The sequence below is a fragment of the Esox lucius genome, chromosome 10 (assembly GCF_011004845.1).
Source record: "Esox lucius isolate fEsoLuc1 chromosome 10, fEsoLuc1.pri, whole genome shotgun sequence".
Taxonomy (NCBI): Eukaryota; Metazoa; Chordata; class Actinopteri; order Esociformes; family Esocidae; genus Esox; species Esox lucius.
In genome coordinates this window covers 677,549-703,790 of record NC_047578.1, presented here as the reverse complement: position 1 = coordinate 703,790, position 26,242 = coordinate 677,549, and the positions used below count along the sequence as shown (strand labels likewise).

Here is a 26,242-nt window from a genome sequence, read left to right as displayed (position 1 = left end):
TCGGTAATGTTCTGCTGGGAAACCTTGGGTCCTACCATTCATGTGGATGTTACTTTGACACGTACCACCTACCTAAGCATTGTTGCAGACCATGTGCACTCTTTCATGGCAACGGTATTCCCTGATGGCACTGGCCTCTTTTAGCAGGATAATGTGCCCTGCCACAAAGCAAAAATGGTTCAGGAATGGTTTGAAGAAACACAACAATGGGTTCAAGGTGTTGACCTGGCCTCCAAATTCCCTAGACCTGAAAACCAAGTGAGCATTTGTGGGATGTGCTGGACAAACAGGTCCAATCCATGGAGGCCCCACCTCGAAACTTACAGGACTTATAGGATCTGCTCCTATCGTCTTGGTGCCAGATACCACAGCACAACTTCAGAAGTCTAGTGGAGTCCATGCCTCGCCGGGTAAGGGGTATTTTAGCAGCAAAATATTAGGCAGGTGGTCAGAATGTACATTTATGTTCTATAAACTTTTAGTAATCAAGTGGCTACTTTTAGTTCTGTGGCTGTAGGTACACATCCTAGAGGAACAGATGGAGATCCTGGTGCTGGAAGAATAAGGGAGATTTTGTGTTACCTGCAAAAGCTGTTTACATTTACATTTGAGTTATTTAGCAAATCCTCTTATGCAGAGAGACTTGCAGTAAGTTAATATATTTTAGAAGAGCAAGATGAAACAACCACACAGTTTAGTAGTTATTTCATTCTAATCAATTATTTATCAGCAAAGGTTAGTTCTGGAAAGAACATCATAGAAATAATACATAAAACATAATAAAAACCTCAGACAGGTGGTGGCAGTGGAACTATTTTAAGTATGCTTAGAAAAGGTGAGTTTCCAGATGTTTTTTGAAGTTAGGTAGAGATGGTGTTATACTGGCATCCAGAGGAAGCTGGTTTCACCGTTGTGTTGCCAGGAAGTGGATCGGGAACTACACCGAAGGGGCGGGACGGTATATAAACCAGAGATGGCATTGCCTGATGGAAGAGAAGCTCCTCTTGTTGCTTTGCAGATTAGAATCATGGCCTGAAGAAGAATGTTAGAACGATGAAGCGGATTCAAACCTCAACTAAAGTTTACTTGTGTCACCGTGTGTTGGCACAAAAAGTGTGGAATCCAAGTTCAAAGTTCCATGTAGTAAAAAGTTCCAAAGTTTGTTTTGTGCAATGTCTCGACTTGTATGTCTTTACCTCTTCATTTTAAAAGTCTTGAATTATATACAAATGCCTGTGGAATAATGGTTTCATGTCTTCTTCTACTACTGCATGCTCAGCAAATGTCACTTCGTTGTCAGCTAATTCTGATACTTTGCATCTGAGACGAAACCTTGTACATTTTCCCTGAACAAGAAATAATCATTTACAGAGATGAATGACTCCCGTTTGGCTCTTATCATATAATGCATCAATTATTATCAAGTGTACAACAGCTTTCCCTTTATTGAATGGTTGTGATTTGTAGATGTTGAGACACATCACACAAACACACACACACACACACACACACACACATTAACCAATCCGACTCATTTATCACAGCAAGTGAGACTGTGCAGTATAGAGAGACAAAGCTGCAGCCTGACCACTACAACCAGCCCACCACCATGAGGTTCCCTAAGCTGCCTAACCCAGGTCTGGATGAAAGGATCCCGTCCCACCAGGAGCTGGAGAGGATGGAGAAGGAGGAGGCCGGGGACAGGCCCAAGTGGGACAACAAAGCCCAGTACATCCTCACATGTGTTGGCTTTTGCATCGGACTAGGCAATGTGTGGAGGTTCCCTTACCTGTGTCAGAGCCATGGCGGAGGTAGGAGTGAAGGGGGATGAAGAACATGCCTTATCTTTTTACATGAGAAAACGGAGATAGAAAAACATAATAGTGAGTCATTGATTTAAGGTTGACTGAATACCATAAAAAGTCTAGTTAATGGTGATAGCGAATGACTCAGACATAATAAGACTTAAAACTGCCATTAAGGACTTTCCAACAACTGGGAAACGTCAAACGGTCGTTACAGTACCAGCTAATGATGTTAACTAACCATACTCTGCTTATGTGCTGCAGGCAATTCATGTTTTAACCCTGCAAGGTTTCTTAATAATATTACCACTTGAAAGGACACTTTGAAAAAGTGAATAGTAGAAGAGCATAAATAACTCTGAAGGGCTATAATCACTGTTTTATAAGTTGTTGAGCGATGAATCACCCTGCTAGATTTTGTGATTAGTACAAACGCTGAACTTTGAAATTCACCTTAAAACATTACTAGCCAGCTACATTGATACACCTTGTGGTGGAAAGTATAGCTTCTGAGTACATGAAATCAATTGAAAGGGAATTTGCTGAAGCTGCATGTCAAAATGATCAATTAAAATAAAATATTGTTATGATTGATTAGAAGTAATCATTACAAGGTTTTTTCTTTGCTTGTATAAATGCCTTCATATTATGTCCTTGAATGTTGTGATGGAACCATGGCTGATTGATGTGTTCCCAGGAGCTTTCATGATCCCCTTTCTGATTCTGTTGGTACTGGAGGGCACCCCTCTCCTCTTCCTGGAATTTGCTATTGGGCAGCGGCTCAGAAGTGGCAGCGTTGGGGTGTGGAGGTCTATCAACCCTTACCTCACTGGTGTAGGTACGTTCTTCACCAAGACACGTTTTACTGAAATTAAACCGTATTTCCACATGTTTACCATTGGATGTGTTGCTATGGGTACACTGTTTATGGGAAACCTTTTTTAATTCAAGAAAATGTTTAAGCGTCAAAGCACATAAAGGAAATGTTTTCTGAAATAGGTAATGTTACTAAAATGCTTTCTGAAACAGGTATTGTTACTGAAATGCTTTCTGAAACAGGTAATGTTACTGAAACGTTTTCTGAAACAGGTATTGCCTCCATGTTGGTGTCCTTCCTGGTTGGTCTCTACTACAACACCATCATGGCCTGGATCATGTGGTACCTCTTCAACTCCTTTCAGGACCCCCTCCCCTGGAGCTACTGCCCAGTCAATCACAACAGGACAAGTAATCAGTTGATTAACCTTCTGAACGATTGATCAGTCGGCCGGTCTGTCTAAACGTCTCCTGGTTGCCTCTGGCTTTCTTCTCAAGTCTGAGTTTGTTGCCCTCTGCAGGTGTAATGTCAGAATGTGCTCAGAGTTCCCCCGTGGATTACTTCTGGTACAGGGAAACACTGAACTCGTCGGGGGCCATAGACGACTCGGGAGGTCTGCAGTGGTGGCTGGTCCTGTGCTCTGTGTGCGCTTGGACCACGCTGTGTGCTTGCTGTGTCCGGGGCATTGAGTCCACAGGCAAAGTGGGTGGAGCAGATGGATGTGTCCTGAGCAAAAATATCCACATATACACTGATGAGCCAAAACATTATGACCACAGGCCTAATATGCTGTTGGTCCGCCACGTTGCCAAAACAGCACCAAACCGTCGAGGCATGGACTCCACTAGACCTCTGAAGGTGTGCTGTGGTATCTGGCACCAAGACGTTAGCAGCAGATCCTTCAAGTCCTGTAAGTTGGGAGGTGGGGCCTCCATGGATCGGACCTGTTTGTCCAGTACATCCCACAGATGCTCGACTGGATTGAGATTTGGGGAATTTGGAGACCTAATCAACATGTTGAACTCTTCATCATGTTCCTCAAACCATTCCTGAACAATGTGTGCAGTGTGACAGCTGAAAGAGGCCAATGCCATCCGGGAATACCGTTGCCATGAAAGGCTGAACCTGGTCTACAACAATGTTAAGGTAGGTGGCACGTGTCAAATTGACGTCCACATGAATGCCTGGACCCAGGGTTTGCCAGCAGAACATTTCCCAGAGCATCACCCTGCCTCCACCGGCTTGTTGTTTTGCCGCAGTGCATCCTGGTGCCGTCACTTCCTCAGGTAAATGGTGCTCGCATACGCAGCCGTTTACGTGATGTGAAAGAAAATGGGACGCACCTCGAGTGCTCAAAGTTCCAGTTCTGACACTTGCTCTTTCGGTGGTGGACATGGGTCAACATGGGCACTCTGACTTGTTTGTGGCTATGCAGCCTCATATGTAGCAGAGTGCAATGCATTGTTTGTTGTGACACAATCCTCCCGTAACCATCATTAACATTTTGTTGGTTCGGACCAGACGGGGAAGCCTTTGTTGCCCTTGTGCATCGATGAGCCGTGGGCGCCCAACACCCTGTTGTCGGTTTGTGGTTTATCACACGTCAAACCACTGTTGGTAGGTACTCACCACTACTGACTGGGATGCTCTGACCCAGTCGTCTGGACATCATTTGTCACTAGTCAAAGTTGCTCAGGTCTTCAGACCATTTCACCTGCATCCAGCATGTTGACTACAAGAACTGATCACCTACCATCTAATCTACCCAGACCTTGACATGTCCCCTTGTTAGATGATTAACGTTATTTGTTTCACCTGTCAGAGGTCATAAAATGTTTCGGCTCATCAGTATATATTTCTGATTAACTTCCCATAAACATTATGGTCCAGAAATGTGTCTGCAAAAATAAAATAAAAAATACTGCTACTGATACTTGAAAAGATAATCATCTCAATTTCCTGTTATCTCTCTGTGCATCTCTCTTCTCAGGCTGTGTACATAACATCTACATTGCCCTACTTGGTCCTCACCATCTTCCTGATCAGAGGATTGACTCTCAAAGGTTCTGTGGATGGAATCATATTCCTCTTCACTCCTGATGTACGTTTTCCAAACTCTGTCCCGTTTATTTATCTGTTGTTATGTGGATGCCGTGGTAAACCAAGGCTAATGGGCCCAGGGTTTCCGTAGGAGAAAATAAACATCATGAATGGAACTAAATAATGAAGAAAAATCTCAGAATCCCAACATTACTCAACATTTGGTGCCTGACATACAGACAGGTGGCAAAGTACAGGAAAAAACCTGAATGAATGAGTGGAGGAACATAACGAATGCAGATGCTTCCATACAGGTGTACTGCATGATACAATTAAGCAATTAACATCCCATCACGCTCTGTGGCATGTATAAAAATGCTGAGCAGGTTCATTTGACCTGAATGGTGGATCAAGATGGCCAGGATGACAGTGCCCTCATCCACAGGGCATGAGCGGTCATTGAATGGTTTGATGAATGTGAAACCTTGACCTACGTGTTGGACCATGCTCTTCACCATCATCATGAAAACGCCAAATGAGGGGATATCTACTTTATTCCATAATGCTGCTCTAGTCCAGTTGAAAAACAGAGAAATGACTAGGGCAAATGTCTTCTGTCCAAATCCAGGAGTAGCAAAATTCTATCTACCCAGAGACCAGCAAAGAAACATTTAGATTGGACATAATTCTCTCTTTGATATTGAACATTATTTTCTTTTAGATATTAACCTTCAGCTTCCAACACCAACTTAGAAAAGGACATTAAAATGACAAGAGTAATTAATAAATTAATCAAAAAGTAATTAAATAATACAAAATGATAAAATATTTTAAAAAGTATGTATATTTGTATCAATCCATAAAGGCATAGACCATCTTGACAGTTCCCCACTGTATGAAGGAATACTTGCATATTTCATTCAAATCTTCTCCTTGTAGTATGGGATGCAAACACACACATCATCCAAACACACACATCATCCAAACACACACATCATCTAAACACACACATCATCCAAACACACACATCATCCAAACACGCACATCATCCAAACATGCACATCATCCAAACACACACATCATCCAAACACACACATCATCCAAACACACACATCATCCAAACACGCACATCATCCAAACACGCACATCATCCAAACGCACACATCATCCAAACACGTATATCATACAAACACGCACATCATACAAACACGCACATCATCCAAACACACACATCATCCAAACACACACATCATCCAAACACACACATCATCCAAACACACACATCATCCAAACACACACATCATCCAAACACACACATCATCCAAACACGCACATCATCCAAACACACACATCATCTAACTGACCTGAATATGTGCATCTCCAGGTGAATGAGTTGATGAAACCCAGTGCTTGGCTGGACGCGGGAGCCCAGGTGTTTTACTCCTTTGGCCTGGGCTGGGGCGGGCTTATCTCCTTCTCCAGTTACAACCCTGTACAGTAAGTCAACACGCAATATGGGGAATGGCGAGGAGGATAGCAGAGCTTCCAACAGTTCTTACAAAGCAATATCATGGAGAAAAGAAGGTGTAACATGATCTAAATCACTCATCCACAAACAAGGAAAACAGGAAACATTACTACATTGTGGTTTTCTCTTTCTGTGGTTTTTTCAGTAACAACTGTGAGAAGGATGCTGTGATTCTTTCTGTGATCACTGGTTGTACATCTGTTTATGCCGCCACTGTGATCTACTCCATCCTGGGCTTCAGGGCCACAGAGATGTTTGATCACTGCATCAACGAGTAAGTCAACCAATTCTATTTACCTATAGTTTAATACCTATAGTTTAATACCCTTTAGAGAATCTTTGACAAGGGATAGAACATTTTTTTTCATGTTAATTTCACCAAAACAACTTTACTGGGTACATGATTCAATGTTTTCAGATAAAGCATTTTAAGACTGTAAAAGTTTCATATAAGACTTGTTTTCAACAGAAACATCTTGGCGCTTCTCAATGAGTTTGCACTTCCTGATGGCTCTATAACAGAGATCAACTATCAGGATGTTCTCCAAAAGCTCAACAGCACATCTCCAGACATTATCCAGAAGTTGGATCTCCAGACATGCGACCTTCAGAAATATCTCAGTGAGGTATAATATGATAGATTATATATTTTATCTCAAACAGTTGCTACCCTTTATAACCTGGTGTTATGTTTACACTGCTTGAGATATTCCCCATTTAAACCTTCTTGCCAGGCTATCGGTTTGGATGGATCTGTTGTCTCGTAATACTTGCTTTAGATACTCAGTATTATATGCCCATCTTAAACCACCTGAACTGTTATTATTATTCTGGTGTCATTAAGTAAAGGCAGGGGAGGAGGGGACAAGTTGTGTCGTCGTTTAAATTTCAGTCTTGTAGACATTCTACACAATGCACCGTTAACTTTCTGAAAATTCCCCAGAATGTTTTTAAGTTCAACCACATTTTTGTGTCAATTTGAATTTGAGTGCTTGTCATTTCAAGTAATCAGAACTACAAGTTGTTTAATGCTTTCTGCATCTTGATCTTGATCTGATGGAACATTTATCATCATGAGAAAAGGAAATACTGTGGGTGAGTACTTTTGGTTCCAAATGTTTTGAGGTCCACTACTGAACATGACCCGGTGTGTCCTCCAGGGTGTGGAAGGAACTGGTCTGGCCTTCATCGTGTTCACAGAGGCCATCACCAAGATGCCGATCTCTCCTCTCTGGTCCATCCTCTTCTTCATCATGCTCTTCTGTCTGGGGCTGTCCACCATGTTTGGGATCATCGAGGGGGTGGTTGTCCCCCTTCAGGATCTCAACATACTGCCCAAACACTGGCCAAAAGAGGTGTTCACTGGTGAGTCCAGATACCTCTCAACTGACAAATTTACAAAAAACTGTGGGTTAAAATGGCCCTCTTCAGCACAACAAATGTGTTATAAAGCAAATTATATGCGGTTATGGCTTATGAGCATTACTTTCAACGGCAGGAACTATACAAAATCTCTGGAGAGTCCCTTTAGAGTTATTACAAAAATAAGGGCTTTAATCTGTGTTATCAATTTCATCATAGCACATCTGCTGTCGGTTTCAGGTCTGACGTGCTTGGTTTCCTTCATCATTGCCCTGCTGTTCTCCCAGCAGTCCGGTAACTACTGGCTGGCCTTGTTTGATAACTTTGCCGGCTCCATCCCTCTCCTCACCATTGGCTTTTTTGAGATGATAGCTGTGGTCTATATCTACGGCATAGACAGGTGAGTCCAGAATCTAGCCTGTTATGTTTGTTTTGTCCCAAATGTTAAGAACATTACTATTATTCAAATACCCAACAAGGTTTCCATTTGGGACACAACTCTCTTTATATTGCTATCAGGTTTTCAATCAATCAATTATTCAGGTTTTTGTGATGAAATGTCTTTGTTTTTACTTTCAATGAATTGCTGACTTTGACCAAATCAGTAAAATATAATAGAAATATAACACACCCACTCATTCAAGGGTATTACTTTAGTGTTACTATTTTCCACATTGTAGAACAATAGTGAAGAAATAGAAACTATGAAATAAGACATATTGGATCATTTGGCAACACAAAAACGTTTCAACAGATCCAAATCCAATGTACTTCCACCCTTGTCCTTGACGATAGCTTTGAACCCACGTTCATTCTCTCCACAAGCTTCATGAGGTAGAGGTGCTTGTGTCCAAAATGTTGACTGGTACATTTGACTAGTAAAATATATGGAATGTCAGTTGGTCAAAAACAGTAAATAAATACAATTGAGTTGAAGTGAATCTTTCTTCCAATCAGGTTTAGTGAGGACATAGAGTTCATGATTGGTTGCAGGCCCAACATCTTCTGGCACATCACCTGGAGGTTCATCAGTCCTCTAATCATCATGGCAATCTTCATCTTCTATCTGGTCACCAAGGTTACAGAGGAATTGACCTATCTATCCTGGGATCCTACCTATGTATGTATCTCTCTGTTAGTTGACTTTCAATAATTTCACAGCTTTTCCCAAAATAGTGTAATTCATTTTGGCCAGTAGGTAAAACAATCTTCTAAAATCAAAGTTGCTTTGGGAAAACTAATGACTCTTCCGTAAAATATATCCGTAAAATACAGTAAAATAATAGTTCACAAACCAAGTAACTTTTCGGTTTTGGAATCTGGTCTTTCACTAATTGTATTTTGACCAATCAGATCAGGGACCGGTTTCCCAAAGCACTAAGATTATCGTAAGCTGCACTAAGATGATCGTAAAGCCCCCGTAAAGTAGGCCTAGAGACATCCTTGTGGTAAATTAACTCAGCCCTGGACCCCTTGATGCTTATAATGACCCGTAGAACTGTAATGTTGATATAATGTTGACATAAGTGGACATAAACCAGACTCAGTTCAATGAATGTTTTTATTTTATGTGACATAACTGTCACATAAATTTGCATAACTGTCTGTTAAAATGTCCTTCTCTCATTTAAGTGACTGAAATAAAGTTATATCAATTAAAGTTTTAAATGACAAACGGCTGAATACTGATTCTGATCAAATAACAGTTCTGGTTCTATCAGATCTCAGTGCAGCATTTGACAATGTAGATCATAGAACACTTATAGACAGGCTGGAAAATTGGGTAGGACTCTCCAGGACAGTCTTTGATTGGTTCAGATCTTATCTAGATGGCCAGAGTTACTTTGTCACCATTGGTAATTATGAATCTGATAGGGTGGCTATGACATGCTGATAGGGTGGCTATGACATGCTGATAGGGTGGCTATGACATGCTGATAGGGTGGCTATGACATGCTGATAGGGTGGCTATGACAGGGATCAGTTCTCGAGACCGCTTCTGTTCAATCTCTATATGCAACATCTGGGCCAAATTCTACAGAACAACAACATTAACTACCACAGCTATGACGATGATACTCAAATATATATGGCTCTCAAACCATATGACAACAGCTCAATAGACTCTCTGTGTCACTGTATAGAGCACATAAATACCTGGATGAACCAACATTTTCTACAATTAATGTCTACAATTAAAGATTATTGTGTTTGGCAACAAAAATAACAGTATTAGTAAAGAGCTGGATTCTCGGTCCCCCCATTTAACAGTCATATCAAAGCGGTCACCAAAACAGCATTCTATCATCTAAAAGATATAGCCAGAATCAAAGGCTTGGTGTCCCAAAAAGACCAAGAGAAGCTCATCCATGCTTTTATCTCTAGTAGGGTTGACTACTGTAATGGCCTCTTAACTGGACTCTCCAAAAAGACTGTTAAACAGCTGCAGCTCATTCAGAATGCTGCTGCTAGAATGTTAACCAGGACCAAGAGAACAGAGCACATAACTCCGGTTCTTAAATCTTTGCACTGGCTTCCAGTCAGTTACAGAATAGATTTCAAAGTGATGTTTTTAGTTTATAAATCTCTGAATGGTTTAGGACCCGAATACATTTCTGATATGTTTGAAGAATATAAACCGAGCAGGGCTCTTAGATCCATGAACACAGGTCAGCTAGTACAGCCCAGAGTCCAAACTAAACATGGAGAAGCTGCATTTAGCACTTATGCTGTACACAACTGGAATAAACTACCAGAAGATCTTAGACGTGCCCCAAACATACCAATATTTTAATCCAGGTTAAAAACACTTTTCTTTTCACTCGTCTGTGACTGAGCACTTAAATTTAACCACACTGTTTAGCCTTATAGCTTTCTATGTTTTTATCCCTTTTTTATTATTTTTATATTTTCCTATTCTATTTTTTATTATAATGATGTTGTTTTGATGTTTTGATTTTAGTATTTTACATTTTTCTTTGTAAAACACATTGAATTGCTTCGATGTATGAATTGTGCTATTTAAATAAACTTGCTTGCTTGAAATAGTATAATGAAAACTAGCACCAAAAACGTGAAAAGTGGTTCTTTATTTTTGTTGCACTATTCATGTCTTGTTTAGGCTTATGCCAGGTGTTTAGTAGCCATGTCATTTTTTTTAATGTAATTGCAGAAAGATTTTCCCAAACTGGAGAGCAAGACATTTCCTGGATGGATCTACCTGATCATCTTCATCCTGGCAGGGATTCCTAGTCTTACAGTCCCCCTCTATGCTATGTTCAAGTGGATTTATGACAGCTTCTGGAAGAAAAAAAGATCCACTCAGATTTAATTCTTCAATCACTTCTAAGAGTTGGTCCAAAGAGCTAAATTGATGGGGAGAGACAAGAATCGCTCAAGTGGACATCCTTGCTGAAAGATGGTGTTGGAATAAACATAAACCACATTTTATCTTTGTAGCGACAGTCTCATCTTTTATAACTCATGTTTGATATTGAGTTTTCCATAATTCTTCAAGTTGAAAGTCAATGAAAAATAAGCTATAATGTCCAAAATGTGAAATACCGCATTCATAAAATACATTGACACTGAACATATTTACCTCTCTTTTTAACCAATTCCAGAAGACAGACAGATGTATCTTTGGCCTGATAAAAACTTTTTGTTGAAGTAGTTGCCTGAATGTGACTGGAAGCAGAATGAAGCGATCGTCAGTCATTTATTCATGCTCGTTTTGGGACCAATGTTGTAATGAAGTGGATTTATTAATGTTGTTGTGTGTCCTCAAGTTGGTGTTGAGTTTACGTTTATATTTTTCAGTAAACTAACTAAGCCAATAAAAATGTATGTAAAGCTCATGCGCTGTTAAACTTGTTATTAATTCAATTACAGCAAATCTGCTATTACAACTCACACATTCACGATTCATTATTATTCACTTGCAATCATTACCCGTAGCTGGATTTAAGCTTGGAATATTGAAGGGAAGTGACATCTGAGTTGTCTGTGCTAGTTAACATTGGAGAAAATAAAATAAACATTTGGGGGAAAACAGACTGGTCCGGGTTCAATATGATGCAAAACAAGATATGCAGAATCTGGACAAATGTCTCCAAAGTCAAGATCCTTTCAAATGAGTAAATAAAATGGTCTCTATTGAACTATAAACATTAAAGGTACAGTATATTCTTACAGATATGTAAGAGTTTTCATATAAAACCCACCATGGCACTGAAACAGGCACATTTACACACCTTGACTGTAATGAATGGGTGTAGTGTTGCAGGAGCAAGGAACCAGGTGCAGGCAGAGGTAGTCGGTGAGGACATTTTAATTGAATAAAAAAACACTGGGCAAACAAAACAACAAAAGAAAAGGGCTGACTAAAGCAGCATAACATAGGTAGGCACCAGGTATAACGTACTTACAATTAACACACACACACACACACACACACACACACACACGACCGCAAACATGACAATGATCCACACTGTGGGGAGCAGAGGGGAAACATTAAAACACATACAAACGATATGAATTGGGACCTGGTGTGAATGATTGAAGACATGTGACAGAACAAGTCCGGGATGTGCTCGTAAGATATGGAAAACTGAAGATGCCGGAACGGTGGCGCTGCTGCTCACTGTACCATGACATTGACTCATGATCATATGAAAATATGATCAGGGACACAAGAGTTCCTAACCTACGAAATCACTGGGACCATTTTAACTGAATGGGTGAATATTGAGTCTTCTCATAGAGATCCAATATCTACTGAATGGGTGAATGTTAACTCTTCTCATAGAGATCCAATATCTACTGAATGGGTGAATATTGAGTCTTCTCATAGAGATCCAATATCTACTGAATGGGTGAATATTGAGTCTTTTCTTAGAGATCCAATATCTACTGGCCTGGTCTCTTTGTGACATTTGTTGAAACAACATCTTTCTAGTTGAAAATACTTACAAATGATTTTGCTCATTGGGCATCATGTTCTACCATAGATTTGCCCAGGTTTCCTGTTCAGGCTGGTTTTCAAAAGGGTTAATATTTAGCTATGCCTTCCTACCACTGACCATAAAGAATCTAGGAGGCCAAGGTTTTTTCATTAACTTCATGTTCATGTTTACATTGCGAGAGAATTATTAACATATAGCCCAACACCCAATCAACGCCATTTCCCTCGGTAGTATTATTCCATGTGAAACGGATTATGAAAGTAATATTTCATGGTCACATCAGTGAGTTGGTAAAATACCTTGTGTTCAAGAGCTTCAAAGGGGAATTCTGCTGATTTGGTCTCAGTTTGTAGAACCCAAAGACACTGAGAGCAGCAGGTCTGTTTTAAAACTCTGTAACTCATAGTGCCCCCACCAAGCTCCAGCCTGGACCTGACCTCCATGTTTAATTATTCAACCTCACCGTGCTGTCCAATCTCACAATAATGACCAATAGAAAACCAAAGACGGTACCTCTACCAGTGAAGATGTATGTTAAATGGAGCTGTATGAACCACAAGGAAAAAGTGTGATCAAACTGATGAAATTGTAACTGAAAATATCTTGGATAAACATCCACTCATTTGGGAGGACTGGTGTTATGTGACAACAAACAAACACGGAAGTGAATTTAATGTGGTAAAAGTTCAAAGTGCATTGGCCTATGACTGCAGTGCTGTCTTATCCTACACTAATGTGTTATTTCTTATTAATCAGCCTGGTACTGTTTCTGATGGCTGATATTCATTATGGGTTCAGGGAAGCACTGCCTGGAGATCATTAACAGTGTGGGTTACACTTTTGCACTAGTCATCTCCTTTGAGATCATTAGCAGTGTGGGTTACTCGTTGTCTTTAGTCATCTTTGAGATCATTAGTAGTGTGGGTTACACTTTGTCTCTTGTCAACTTTGAGATCATTAGCAGTGTGGGTTACACTTTGTCTCTTGTCATCTTTGAGATCATTAGCAGTGTGGGTTACACTTTGTCTCTTGTCAACTTTGAGATCATTAGCAGTGTGGGTTACACTTTGTCTCTTGTCATCTCCTCCTTTGAGATCATTAGCAGTGTGGGTTACACTTTGTCTCTTGTCATCTCCTCCTTTGAGATCATTAGCAGTGTGGGTTACACTTTGTCTCTTGTCATCTTTGAGATCATTAGCAGTGTGGGTTACGCTTTGTCTCTTGTCATCTTTGAGATCATTAGCAGTGTGGGTTATGCTTTGTCTCTTGTCATCTTTGAGGTTGTTAGCAATGTGGGTTATGCTTTGTCTCTTGTCATCTTTGAGGTCATTAGCAGTGTGGGTTATGTTTTGTCACTTGTCATCTCCTTCTTTGCGATCATTAGCAGTGTGAGTTACACTTTGCCACTTCCACAGATCATTACTGCAGCACATATTAATATCTCAGCACAGCAGCATTTCAAATGACTGCCTTTGATTGCATGAATACACAACACAGAAAAAATACATTTAATCGTATGTGGCGTATGTTGCCATCCAGGCGCAGAGATCCCCCAACATACCCAGGAAGCAACCCTGACTATGTAAGAACAATAACAACGCTGTTTGTTGATGTTATTTAATATTCAAGATATCTGTAGGACAGTCAGTCTAAAAGCTGCCGTTGTTTTGATCTTCACCAACATGTCCACATTGTAACCCTGTTTTATTGGTTTAAATAAAAGATCCACAGGCACAGGAAAGGTATATCTCTCATGTGAAATCTACAGATTAGAGCTTAATTTACTGATTTCTATTTAGTAATTTTTTCAAATGAATTGTAATTCTGTGAATGTATAGATTTGTTGGATACACAGTGTGTCTTAACATCATTTTTATGTTTCATTTTACACATTGCAGTGGAAATTCATTTTTTTGTGTGTTTTCAACAACTTCTGAACTTTGGCTGGATCTACCAGCAATTCCAATTGAAACTGATACCATATAACATATAATAAAGTTTATATGGTTTATAAAGCTATTACAGTCTTTTCACCGCACCCATATAAATCCACATCTCTGCCTTTCATGCTGCTCATTGCCAGCTAAGAAGGTTAAAGTTGTTGGTTTCTTGCCAAATGGCACCCTATGGCTGATGTAGTGCACTTCTGGCTCTGGTTAAGAGAAGTGCCCCTAATGTGAAATAGGCAGCCATTTGGGATGCTTGTGTTCCTGGTGGTTAGCTAGCCTGATGGATCGACCAGCATCATGGACAGGTTATCCATTAAACTGAAGGTTTCAACAATTGGATGCTAAACAAACAATAAAAAACACAAATTGATGAGGTTAAATCACTCTCACACTCTCTTCCTGATTCCCCGCTTGGGTTCCCAAACAACACATAATAGCTACTTCTTTGATACTGCCTCCCAGAGCTGAGGGGAACAGTAGGCTGGGAGAATAGCTGATCCATTGATGTGAGTCAGGCAGAAGTCTATTGGTGTTTTTCTAGTGCATTGTGTTCAATGTTGGAATAGCCTGGTACCTGGTATGCTGCCATTCTATGGTCACGTCTCTTTTGATGAAAAAACAACAGTTAATGTCAATAAGACCTGGTTAAATAAAGGTTTAATGAAAACGGATAAAACAGCATGCACTATACAGTACACATTGACTTGACCTCCACACCTACCTGCCCTGTTTCCTCATTGTCAATCTGTTATGCAAATCCCACTTTACTCTGGGATGTCTATCAATTCAAAGCTGCCCTTTGTGGGAGGGACAATGGAATGTTATGATTGACCTGGAGAGAAAAGTATTTGGTATCATTCATTTTAGCAAATCACATGAATGCGGTGTGCAAGAAAAGGGGAAGTGGGAGATGATTGGTTGGAAGTTCAAGATGATTAGACCAATGCCTTTGTAATGGGAGCTTCTTATAAATGTTTCTATTGGCTAAAGAATGACAAATGTTTTTTATTTTTGGTGTCTAGGAACACAATGACGTGCAATGACACAGAATAAAAGCCATTAAAATGACCACAGGTTCAAACACACTGAACAGGCATCAACCAGGCAGCTGACTTGGTGAGACACCGGATTACAAACATCTAACCACTGAATTCAAGAGGACCACAGACGAGCAGTGTTTCACCCTGTAGAAATAGCATAAACTACTAGGTGCTGAGCAAAAACATCCTGGAATAAATTACAAACCAAAGGTGGTTAAAAGCTTACTGGACACTTCTGAAAGCTGAGGATGTCCAACCAGGACACAGAGGGAAGCAAGTGTGTAGAGGAGAGACCCAAATGGAACAACAAGGCTGAATATCTGTTGACTTGCATTGGCTTTGCAGTAGGACTGGGGAACGTGTGGCGGTTCCCTTACCTCTGTCAGATTTATGGAGGAGGTAAATTATGGTTTTTATTTTCTTCACCCCTCAACTTTGTTGATGTTAACAAAGTCATCTTGAAAACTGAGTAGTACTGAGTTCTGGTAACATTTAACAATTTCATTTCAAATGTAAAAATGTACAATCATTTCAATTTAATTTAATTTTTGGAAAACATGATGAGGTGATCATTCCTGACAGAAAGCTAACTTTCAGTTTTGCCCAAACACGAGCATGCCAGAAAATCATAACTTAATGTTTAACATTCTAAGCAATCTTTATTTATGTAACACATTTCTTACTCAAATGCAACCCAATGCACTTCACACACAAAGATGAAAGAATAAGAAAAAAGTTAAAAGCCTAAATCCACCCTAGGAAAAAACTAAACCAAATATACATTTTAAAACATCTACAGAAAATGTGAATGAAAATATTTTAGTTCCTCTCAGGTTCTATAGAAAGCTATTCCAGAGGCTTAAATCTGCCTTTCCATTATTTCTTAATTCTCAGATTTGGGACAGTTAAAAAAACAGTGTTAGAGAACCAGTATAGGGGAACCAGTGATGGAGAACCAGTGTTGGAGAACCAGTATAGGGGAACCAGTGTTGGAGAACCAGTATAGGGGAACCAGTGTTCTGGAATCTTAGGGAACCTGCTGGGTCCAAAACCTGAAAGCATGTCTGATGTGTAGTGAAGTGCAAAATAAATAAATGATTTAAAAACTATAAAAGAAATCTCAAAATCAATTCAGAAACTCACAGGCAACCAGTATTGAGATTTTCTAACAGGTGTAATGTGAGCTCCAATGTGGTCTTGGTCAGTACCTTGGGAAGACCACACGGGACAGCATAGGAGCATTTAAACCAGTGTGTTAACTGCTAGTTTTTGTTACATACAGTACTACAATTATAATACCCTGATATCCTATGCTACATACTCATGAAATGATTATGCAAAGGACAAATACATTTTACTATGACTTAACAGTGTTGAGTCCCTACTGGGATTTGACATTGTAACCTGTTACTCACCGGTCACATCACTGATCACATCACTGATCACATCACTGATCACAGCACCGATCACAGCACCGATCACAGCACCGATCACAGCACTGAACAAAGTAGTGGCTGGCTGGAACTCTGGATTTCTGAATAACCTACAGTACATTTCAATTACATTTCTGCACGCTGTGTCTACCAACCAAACACTCTCCATAGCCCACCACTGACCCGAGACCATCACTGAAGCACATTTTATAATGTTAGTTTAGGGGGGAAATCAAAGCAGGTCACAAGGAGGAGTTTTAGAGGAATTTGATATCATCACTTAGCAGTTGTTTTGTTTGTTAGGTATCTGATTTAGAAAGCTTCTGTTTAATATACAGCTTCAGACATCTCTCAAGCAAATGTAGTAGCACTACATATGGGATAATTTAACAATAAGGGATTCTTTGACACTGGGTGCCATTTGGTACCCAGAATGCAACATCAATGCTCCTGACTAGAGTTGACATATACAAGGACCTACAGAATAAGGTAAAACAGGTCCAGCTGATATGTGAATATGGTTACGTTTAGGGTTAAAGTATGGTTTAAAGTCAGGACCTCAGATCAACACCATTCTTATGACTACTTAATAGATGTGAAATGACTAGACAGCGGGCAGTGCTGGTAGCATTTCAATCAGTTATGTCAGTCTCTGAGACCTTGAATTCAGGTCTTGCATGCCATGGCTTTTGTGGGGGCAACAACAACAACACTTTGTGGGTGTCAGTGGTCATTTTGTACACAGGATTGGTGCTCCACGTGGGGCGGTTGGAGGAAAGTCGTTACATTGGTGCCGTGACCCAGATCACTAATTTGGGCTCTTCCCAGCTCCTGGGAGCCCCTGTGGAGGGGAATTTCAGAAAATTCACAAGATTTACCACAATCTTGGTAGAAGGATTCAGGATTTTCTTCTAATTCCTGTTTCCAAGAATCTTCCAAACAAATTTTTGTAAGGTTACTGAAATGTTGCTAGCCTGACCTGGTATCACATTGTTCTATCTCCCATCTCTCCAGGTGCGTTCCTGATCCCTTACTTCATTGCCTTGGTGTTCCAGGGTCTGCCTCTTCTTTACCTGGAGCTGGCCATAGGACAGAGGCTGCGCACGGGGAGCATCGGAGTCTGGAACTCCATATCTCCTTACCTGGGAGGAGTAGGTAAGGTTTAGTTGAACTGAAGGATATCGAAATGAAATTGAGTGGCTTTTTGGTTGGACTTTAGTTGATCCAAAACTGTTAATCTGGAGCTTTCTGAAGCATGCCAATCATGTTCAACAAATTGCATCAAATACACAAGTAGATTAGATTACCCCATAGTATGTTAACACCATCTGATTGAAAATGTGAATAGTTTGAAGTGCTTTAAAATGTTGTCCTACAATCAGCCTGACAACATGAATAACCATCAAACATTTGAACAAAATTGCATGTAAATGGTCAAGAAACATAAAGACAGTCATTTAAGGAGATCCAACTTATTTTGTAAAAAATAAATCTTACATTGGTCCACTTTCCAGGTGGTCTATATTGAAAACTGTGGCTGCCACTTCTGTGGTTGAAATTGAATGGTTGCTATGCAGATTGATGCTGCGTTTCAGTGACAAAACTTAGAAGAATGATGGTTCTTGTAGTGATGTCTGGATATTTTCCTGATGCTCTTGAGTCCTGGATCTAATCTGTTCTTCTCATTTAGGTATAGCCTCTCTGGTTGTGTCTTTCTGCGTGAGTCTTTTCTACAACACCATCGTGGCCTGGGTACTATGGTACCTGTTCAACTCATTTCAGGAACCTCTTCCTTGGAGCCAATGTCCCCTCAACATCAACAACACAGGTATGAACCCCTTCCCTTGAGATAATGTCCCCTCAACATCAACACAGGCATGAACAATATGCAATAGCCATATAATTTATATTCTATATGTTCTATTAGTTCATTTCCCGGGGATCCTGTAATGTTTGTAGATTGGAATACAGTTCAGAGAGCACTGCGAATCAACGATGTGTAAGTTAATCATTATTCCAAACTAGGCTTTGAGGAGGAGTGTGTGGAAAGCACACCGGTCAACTACTTCTGGTACCGTGAGACCCTGAACATCAGTCCCAACATTGAGACTAGTGGTTCGTTACAGTGGTGGTTGGTGGTCTGCCTAGCGACTGCCTGGTGCATCGTCTACATCTGTTTCATCAGAGGCATCGAGACCATTGGCAAGGTGCCGGTTTTTATCTCTGGTTAAGGATTAAGTGTTAAGGTTTAGGAAGGTGCTGTCATCATTTGTCATCATTTGTCTGTCATCACGCTGTAGGCAAAATGAATATGAATATATGCACACTTTTGTCATGTTGGCCATTGTTTGTTTGTTTGCTGTGGTAGCGTGAAAGCAGCTCAAAACAACCTGCCCTTTGACCTCCTGTGTTCTTATAGGCTGTGTATGTCACTGCCACCTTCCCCTACCTCGTTCTCACCATATTCCTGGTCAGAGCCCTGATCCTGCCTGGAGCTACCGACGGTCTGAAACACCTGTTCACACCCAAAGTGAGTCCTGGGGGTGTGGTGAAGTGTGTGTGTCAGTGTGAGTGTGTGTGTATTTGGGCAACAGACAACGAGAGAAAGAAGGATTGTGACATGCTGTGTATTGACTGTACCTCACATTATCACTGTAATAATATACTAAACATGTTCCATGTGTTTTGTCATCAGTGGGAAGGATTGTGACATGCTGTGTATTGACTGTACCTCACATTATTATTGTAATAATGTACTAAACATGTTCCATGTGTTTTGTCATCAGTGGGAAGGATTGTGACATGCTGTGTATTGACTGTACCTCACATTATCACTGTAATAATGTACTAAACATGTTCCATGTGTTTTGTCATCAGTGGGAAGGATTGTGACATGCTGTGTATTGACTGTACCTCACATTATTATTGTAATAATGTACTAAACATGTTCCATGTGTTTTGTCATCAGTGGGAAGGATTGTGACATGCTGTGTATTGACTGTACCTCACATTATCATTGTAATAATGTACTAAACATGTTCCATGTGTTTTGTCATTAGTGGGAAGGATTGTGACATGCTGTGTATTGACTGTACCTCACATTATCACTGTAATAATGTACTAAACATGTTCCACGTGTTTTGTCATCAGTGGGACATCCTTCTGAACCCTCAGGTGTGGCTGGACGCTGCCACTCAGATCTTCTTCTCACTGTCACTGGCCTTTGGAGGACTCATCTCGTTCTCCAGCTACAATCACCAGAAGTAAGGCCACTGGTTTATCATTCCACCCCTGCCTCCTTCCCACCACCACCACAGTTTGTCAATTCATGGTTGTGTATTTCTTTCTCCAGGAATGACTGTGAGAGGGATGCCATTGTGGTGGGAGTCATAAACAGCGCTACATCCATCTATGCCTCTATCCCCATCTTTGCCATCCTGGGCTTTAAGGCCCACACCAACTTTGTCACCTGTCTAAATGAGTCAGTGTGATATCATTTAACCAGTCTTTCAACTAGCCAAATCATTCAATTCATCTAGTTTAGACCTGAAGTTTGCTTTTGCGTGTCTATGTTCTGCCTTCTGTGACCGATAAACTGTAAAAAGCAGTTGAAATACTGACTAATCAAATGTTAATAACTGGTATATTTCTTTTTGTTGTATTTTACAGTAACATTTTAGCACTTACGAATGACTTCGAAATAAGTGACATGAACATAACGATTGACAACTATGACCAGTGGTTTGACTATTTAAACACGACACATACAGAGAAGGTATCCAACCTCCACCTGAAAACCTGCAACATGCAAGACTTCCTGGACCAGGTACTTAATCCAGGGGTTAATTAAGACTTCTTGGACCAGGTAATTCATCCAGGGGTTAATTAAGATTTCCTGGACCAGGTACTATAACTAGGGGTTAATTAAGATTTCCTGGACCAAGTACTATATCTAGGGGTTAATTAAGATTTCCTGGACCAGGTACTATATCTAGGGATTAATTAAGACTTCCTGGACCAGGTACTATATCTAGGGGTTAATTAAGACTTCCTGGACCAGGTACTATATCTAGGGGTTAATTAAGACTTCCTGGACCAGGTACTATAACTAGGGGTTAATTAAGATTTCCTGGACCAAGTACTATATCTAGGGGTATCAGAACTCAGGAGTGGACAATAAGGACTCATCATCATCATCATCATCTTCCGCTTATCCGGGGCCGGGTCGCGGGGGCAGCAGTCTAAGCTTCCCTCTCCCTAGACACTTCCTCCAGCTCTTCCGGGAGGACACAGAGGCGTTCCCAGGCCAGCCGGGAGACACAGTCCCTCCAGCGTGTCCTAGGTCTTCCCCGGGGTCCCCTCCCGGTGGGACGGGACCGGAACACCTTCCCAGGAAGGCGTTCCGGAGGCATCCGAAACAGATGCCCAAGCCACCTCAGCTGACCCCTCTCGATGTGGAGGAGCAGCGGCTCTACTCTGAACTCCTCCCGGGTGACCGAGCTTCTCACCCTATCTCTAAGGGATCACCCAGCCACCCTGCGGAGAAAGCTCATTTCAGCCGCCTATAACCGGGATCTTGTCCTTTCGGTCATGACCCAAAGCTCAATAAGGACTCTTGTTAGTTAAAGTAATCAACTTTATCACACAGCAGCATCAAAAAAAGCTAATTGTTTGTTTTGTTTTGATCTCTTCATCCAGAGTGCATCTGGCACAGGATTGGCTTTCATTGTGTTCACAGAAGTAGTCATATCCATGCCTGCCTCTCAGGTAGACACTCAACCCTTTAACTTTATTACTTTGTAAGAACCATATGTTCAGATTCTGAGACATAACAGTTCGTGTTAAAGCACACCTCATGACCATCAGAGTTAAAGATGTGCTTAATTCCTGTCTGCAATCACAGGTGTGGGCTGTGTTGTTCTTCATCATGCTGTTCAGTCTGGGCCTGTCCTCCATGTTTGGCAATCTGGAGGGTGTCCTCTCACCCATCCATGACCTTAAACTGATACCTGAGTGGATACCGAGAGAACTCTTCACAGGTAACAGCCAGTGAAAAAAGTACGAGATTTTTGTGTTTTGATGTTACTTAATGTTGGCATTATCATAGTCACAGAAATGAGCCTGAGATGGTGAAATGGTGACAGGAAAGTGAGGGATAAGTTTAGTTTAAACCCTGCAATCATTCTCACCAATGTGCAACAAAAAAAAATCTCAATAAACCTGTCAAATTTTTGATCTCTCTCTTTCCACCCCCCCTCTCTGATTTCCCTGGTTTGGTTTCCCACTCCAGCAATAATCTGCACAGTATCCTTCCTGGTGGCACTAATATTCACAATGGGTTCGGGGAACTACTGGTTGGAGATCTTTAACGGTTATGTGGGTTCAGTGCCACTCCTCATCATTGCCTTCTTTGAGACCATTGCTGTGGTTTATGTCTACGGAATACGCCGGTGAGACCCTAATTTACATTTATTTACAGCCTTGCCGTGCAAACATGTTCATACTTTTTGGTTCTGTCCTAATGTGGAACTCAAGCCCACAACCCTGACAATACTTTTGCCATGGTCCACCCACTGAGCTACAGGCTGCTGGGATCTGAATTCCTTAACCCACTAGTGACCAATTCAGGTTTGAGCCTTGGTTATAACTAAGTCTTGCAGATTCCCAGGTTTTCACAAATCCTGGAATGAGGATTTTGGATTTCCTACTTCACCTCCTGATTTGGGGAAAAGTCTATCCAACTTTCTGCGCCATCCGTGTTCTTCTGACCTGTTCCTTTCAATTTCTCATTTGTTTTCCTAGCTTAATGTCTGAATAATGATGATTGTATAGTTTGAAAACCTCTTCTGAAGGTGCCCTTTTTGTCTCCATAGGTTCAGTGACGACTTGGAGTTCATGACAGGGCGAAGACCTAACATCTTCTGGAAGGTTTGCTGGTTGGTCATCAGCCCTCTGATGCTGTTGGTTGTGTTGGTGGCGTATGTTGCCGTCCAAATCCAGACAAACCCCACCTATCCAGCATGGAATCCAAAATATGTAAGAACGAATTAGATGTATCAAGAACATTCAGTACTGGTGTTTGAGTGCTCTGCTCCGATCAGCTGCTGGCGGGATATGTCAGTAATTGCTTGGTCTGATTTTCTCTGTGCAGGAGAAATTCCCCAACACAGAAGTTCAGCCATATCCTGACTGGGTGTTTGCCATCTGTGTCCTGTTGTCTTCTGTACCAGTCATGTCCATCCCCATGGTTGCCATCTACAGGTTAATCTGCCGTTTGGCAGGGAGACGCTCCACAAGCAGCTCTCCCGAGCTCCCAAATCTCTATGACAATGAAGGATACATCGTAGACAGTTAGATCCGGAAGTTACGCTACTTAGAATCGTTATCAATCATTTTCAGTCTTTCTTGGGATGCCCCTGGAAATGCCAAACCACAGGTGTTTTAACATGAGAATATTGGAGTGGGCAGTATCAGAACCACAGAATGTACACATTTCAAAAGTTTGCCTCATTTTTTAAACATGTGATGATGATTTGAAGTGATTTCAAAATGAGCCATGGTTTTGGAGAGACATTTGTCTCCAGGATACTTTAATATATTATTTGTAAACACTTAAAGCAAAATTAAGCATTGCAGACTATATAATGTAGGGTCTACCAAGTTGTATAATAAAAATGAAGTCAATATGTTTGTGAAGACTTTATTGTATTATCAAACAGTATATAAAAAAAAGTACAGAATGTGAACAGCATAGACCAGGTCTATTCAAATGTCCAGATGACTGTACTACGAAGCAGGATTTGGGATTAGTGAGCTAACTTCAGGTTGACCCCTGGGTTGTCAGTGTCACAACAGGGGTTCACTTGTTACCTGGTTACATCGCCATGGTAACTTATGCCGCACATCTAACCTGCTCCGGAGCAGGTTGTATTCCAGATAACAGATCAACACGTCTAAAAGTAGCACCTACTGAACAATCAATCCTCAACTGAAAATGGCGTCACCATTCTTCAAAGATCCAGTGGAGTTCAGTGCATAGAGAAAGGGTGTCTTAAAAATACAAGAATATTCAGAGACGGACGACCTGTTTCTCTGATATCTTTATGAAAGATATAGATTCTCAGCAGGGGGAAATACCTATCTTTGTCAGCTTACTGAGCCATATGTTGCCAGTGCGACACATTGAAGTTGTGTGCTTACAGTTCCACAGACTGTGCATAGCATTATGTTTCTTTGCTAAAAGTAGTTTTATGTATGCTCTAGGTGATGCAGAGAACGTAAGCAAAAACACAGTCTGACGCGCAATTCACAAGGTGGTTCTTGCTCTAACAGATCTACTTGATGCTTGGCAATGTGGGTGAATTGACTTCCTGCCTGTTGGGCCCTGCCTGGGGCCTCCCTGTCTCAGCCCCAAGGTCTTACGCTGCTATATTATTGTGCCAGGGGAGTAGGGTCAGTTATTCTCCACTATAAATCCTTGTAGAGCTAAGGAATGCATTTTCTACATTTTCCCTGTCTCCTGCCCTGTTATAAACTTAGGAGGACATCAGGTCTTGGCCCACACATCCGGATTACCAGGCTTGAAAGACTTGTCTCTGTCCAAAGTCCTCCTGGTTGTGTTGCAGATTAAGATGCTTTACCTGACAATTTCAGCTGCCACTCTGCTGACCCCCCCAGCATCGTCCCTGTCCTTGTCCATCTCGTCATGCTTCCGACCAGGACAAGGTTTAAAAAGACTCTGCACTCAGCCCACATGCATTTATTATTACAATGTGTACTTTTAATATGTTCACCCGGCACAGCCAGAAGAGCACTGGTCACCCCTCTGAGACTGGTTCCTCTCTAGGTTTCTTCCTAAAATTCGGCCTTCTTAGGGAGTTTTTCCTAGCCACTGAAATTAAACACTATTATTGTTTGCTCCTTGGGGTTTAAGGCCGGGTGTTTTGTAAAAGTACTTTGTGACAACTGCTGATGCAAAAATGGCTTTTTAAATAAATGTGATTGATTGATACATTTGCCTGGGGAAAAGGGCTTTTATGAAACAGCAGGTAGACAATAACTTACATCAACGTAATCTTTAAATAATGTAGCCCCTCTGACGTTCACTGTCGTATATTTAATGCAGCATACTCCTTTCATAGGGTTCCCAGAGTGATCAGTGCCATAGATTGGCCATATTATCTGGCCCATTGATTGCACCATAACATCTGGTCCATAGATATATCGTGGAAACAGTGAAGATCGTTGATGTTGAGAGAGTTGCTTCAGGTTTATCCACTACCGTCTGGTCTATTGCTGCTGGTGTATTAAGTAGCTGGTCCACATCATCCTGTGACAGCATGCATGGTGTTTGATTCAAGCTCACTAATCCAGTTGTTAGCTCATCGTTATCGGCTTTGGCGGGGGCTATGGAATTATTCAGTCGCTGAGTGGAATCCGTAGCTTTGTTACAAAAATAAACTTCGTTTTGAGGTTATTTTTTAGCCTGTTTTGACCGCAAAGCTCTTTAAGCCTCTGAATTTTACGTTTTTGGGCCCCGCTTCTTCTTCCTCTCCGACATTGTTGACATCTAGCCAAGAGTTCCCACAAACATCGAAGTCTATGCTTCACTTTTTCACTTATTACATTTACTATTTAGCCTATATTTTATTTGCTCCCAAGACGCTCAACACTGCCAGGGTTGCAACTGTAAGAATACGGCAAAAATTGTCTTACACGCTACAAAAATTTATCAAAGCAACAACATTTAATGGAGTGCACAATTGTAATTATAGTCAGATCTTATTGTACCTTAATGATGGGGCAGTGACATTGATAAGCCTTGTAATTTACGCATTTACAGTCGGCAATTTTTTGCCAGCGTTCCTTCCTGCTTTTGGCTGCAGCAACTGCGTTGCTTATATTTTATTCTTAAAATTTCTTTCAAATTATTGTTTCTTCCAGACCAGTTTATTTATACAAATTTTACCGTGAAAATAGTAACCGAGAATAATAAAAAGTTATTTCAATATAAATTTAGGTAAATTATAATCTGGAAATAAGATAAACACATGCAATAACCTTTTTTTTTTTTTTTTTTAAAAAGGAACATTACATTCTATCATTAATATTTAAAGATAGCTTACTTTTTAGAATACAATGGGATTATTATTATTGACCTAATAATTATAACCAGCAATATTATCACAACATACATTTTAGATGGAAACATATTTATTAAATAAAGTCATAACTATTACTTTTATTATCTCAAGAACATGGGAACTTTATTTATCAATAATGTAATTGTAATGGAACATGT

General features: G+C 40.7%; 2 protein-coding genes across 3 annotated transcripts; both read left to right on the top strand.

The window, feature by feature from the left end:
• Positions 1 to 1,493: 1,493 nt before the first annotated feature.
• On the top strand, positions 1,494 to 11,409 carry LOC105027728 (sodium-dependent neutral amino acid transporter B(0)AT1). 2 transcript variants are annotated; one of them, XM_010899950.4, is made up of 12 exons: positions 1,494 to 1,811; positions 2,503 to 2,643; positions 2,895 to 3,032; positions 3,143 to 3,324; positions 4,613 to 4,723; positions 6,047 to 6,159; positions 6,336 to 6,464; positions 6,660 to 6,816; positions 7,351 to 7,555; positions 7,793 to 7,952; positions 8,510 to 8,672; positions 10,725 to 11,409. In XM_010899950.4, the coding sequence occupies exons 1-12, from the start codon at positions 1,610 to 1,612 to the stop codon at positions 10,881 to 10,883; spliced, it is 1,860 nt and encodes a 619-aa protein (XP_010898252.2). In that variant the 5' UTR covers positions 1,494 to 1,609; the 3' UTR covers positions 10,884 to 11,409. The 2 variants fall into 2 exon arrangements, with proteins under 2 accessions (XP_010898252.2, XP_019906031.2); XM_020050472.3 differs by having other exon boundaries at positions 1,640 to 1,811; positions 2,503 to 2,639.
• A 3,996-nt stretch (positions 11,410 to 15,405) lies between these two features.
• On the top strand, positions 15,406 to 23,625 carry slc6a18 (solute carrier family 6 member 18). Its single transcript, XM_010899947.4, has 13 exons — positions 15,406 to 15,907; positions 17,956 to 18,096; positions 18,632 to 18,769; positions 18,967 to 19,148; positions 19,361 to 19,471; positions 20,092 to 20,204; positions 20,294 to 20,422; positions 20,611 to 20,767; positions 21,640 to 21,708; positions 21,845 to 21,980; positions 22,232 to 22,391; positions 22,815 to 22,977; positions 23,093 to 23,625. The coding sequence occupies exons 1-13, from the start codon at positions 15,757 to 15,759 to the stop codon at positions 23,294 to 23,296; spliced, it is 1,854 nt and encodes a 617-aa protein (XP_010898249.1). The 5' UTR covers positions 15,406 to 15,756; the 3' UTR covers positions 23,297 to 23,625.
• The last annotated feature ends 2,617 nt before the right edge of the window (positions 23,626 to 26,242 follow it).

Coding starts and splice junctions, on each gene's coding strand:
- slc6a18 (XM_010899947.4), top strand. CDS start 15,757: ATGTCCAACCAGGACACAGAGGGAAGCAAGTGTGTAGAGGAGAGACCC. Junction 15,908..17,955: donor CTGTCAGATTTATGGAGGAG/GTAAATTATGGT, acceptor CCATCTCTCCAG/GTGCGTTCCTGATCCCTTAC. Junction 22,978..23,092: donor CAGCATGGAATCCAAAATAT/GTAAGAACGAAT, acceptor TTCTCTGTGCAG/GAGAAATTCCCCAACACAGA.
- LOC105027728 (XM_010899950.4), top strand. CDS start 1,610: ATGAGGTTCCCTAAGCTGCCTAACCCAGGTCTGGATGAAAGGATCCCG. Junction 2,644..2,894: donor CCCTTACCTCACTGGTGTAG/GTACGTTCTTCA, acceptor TTTCTGAAACAG/GTATTGCCTCCATGTTGGTG. Junction 3,325..4,612: donor GCATTGAGTCCACAGGCAAA/GTGGGTGGAGCA, acceptor CTCTCTTCTCAG/GCTGTGTACATAACATCTAC.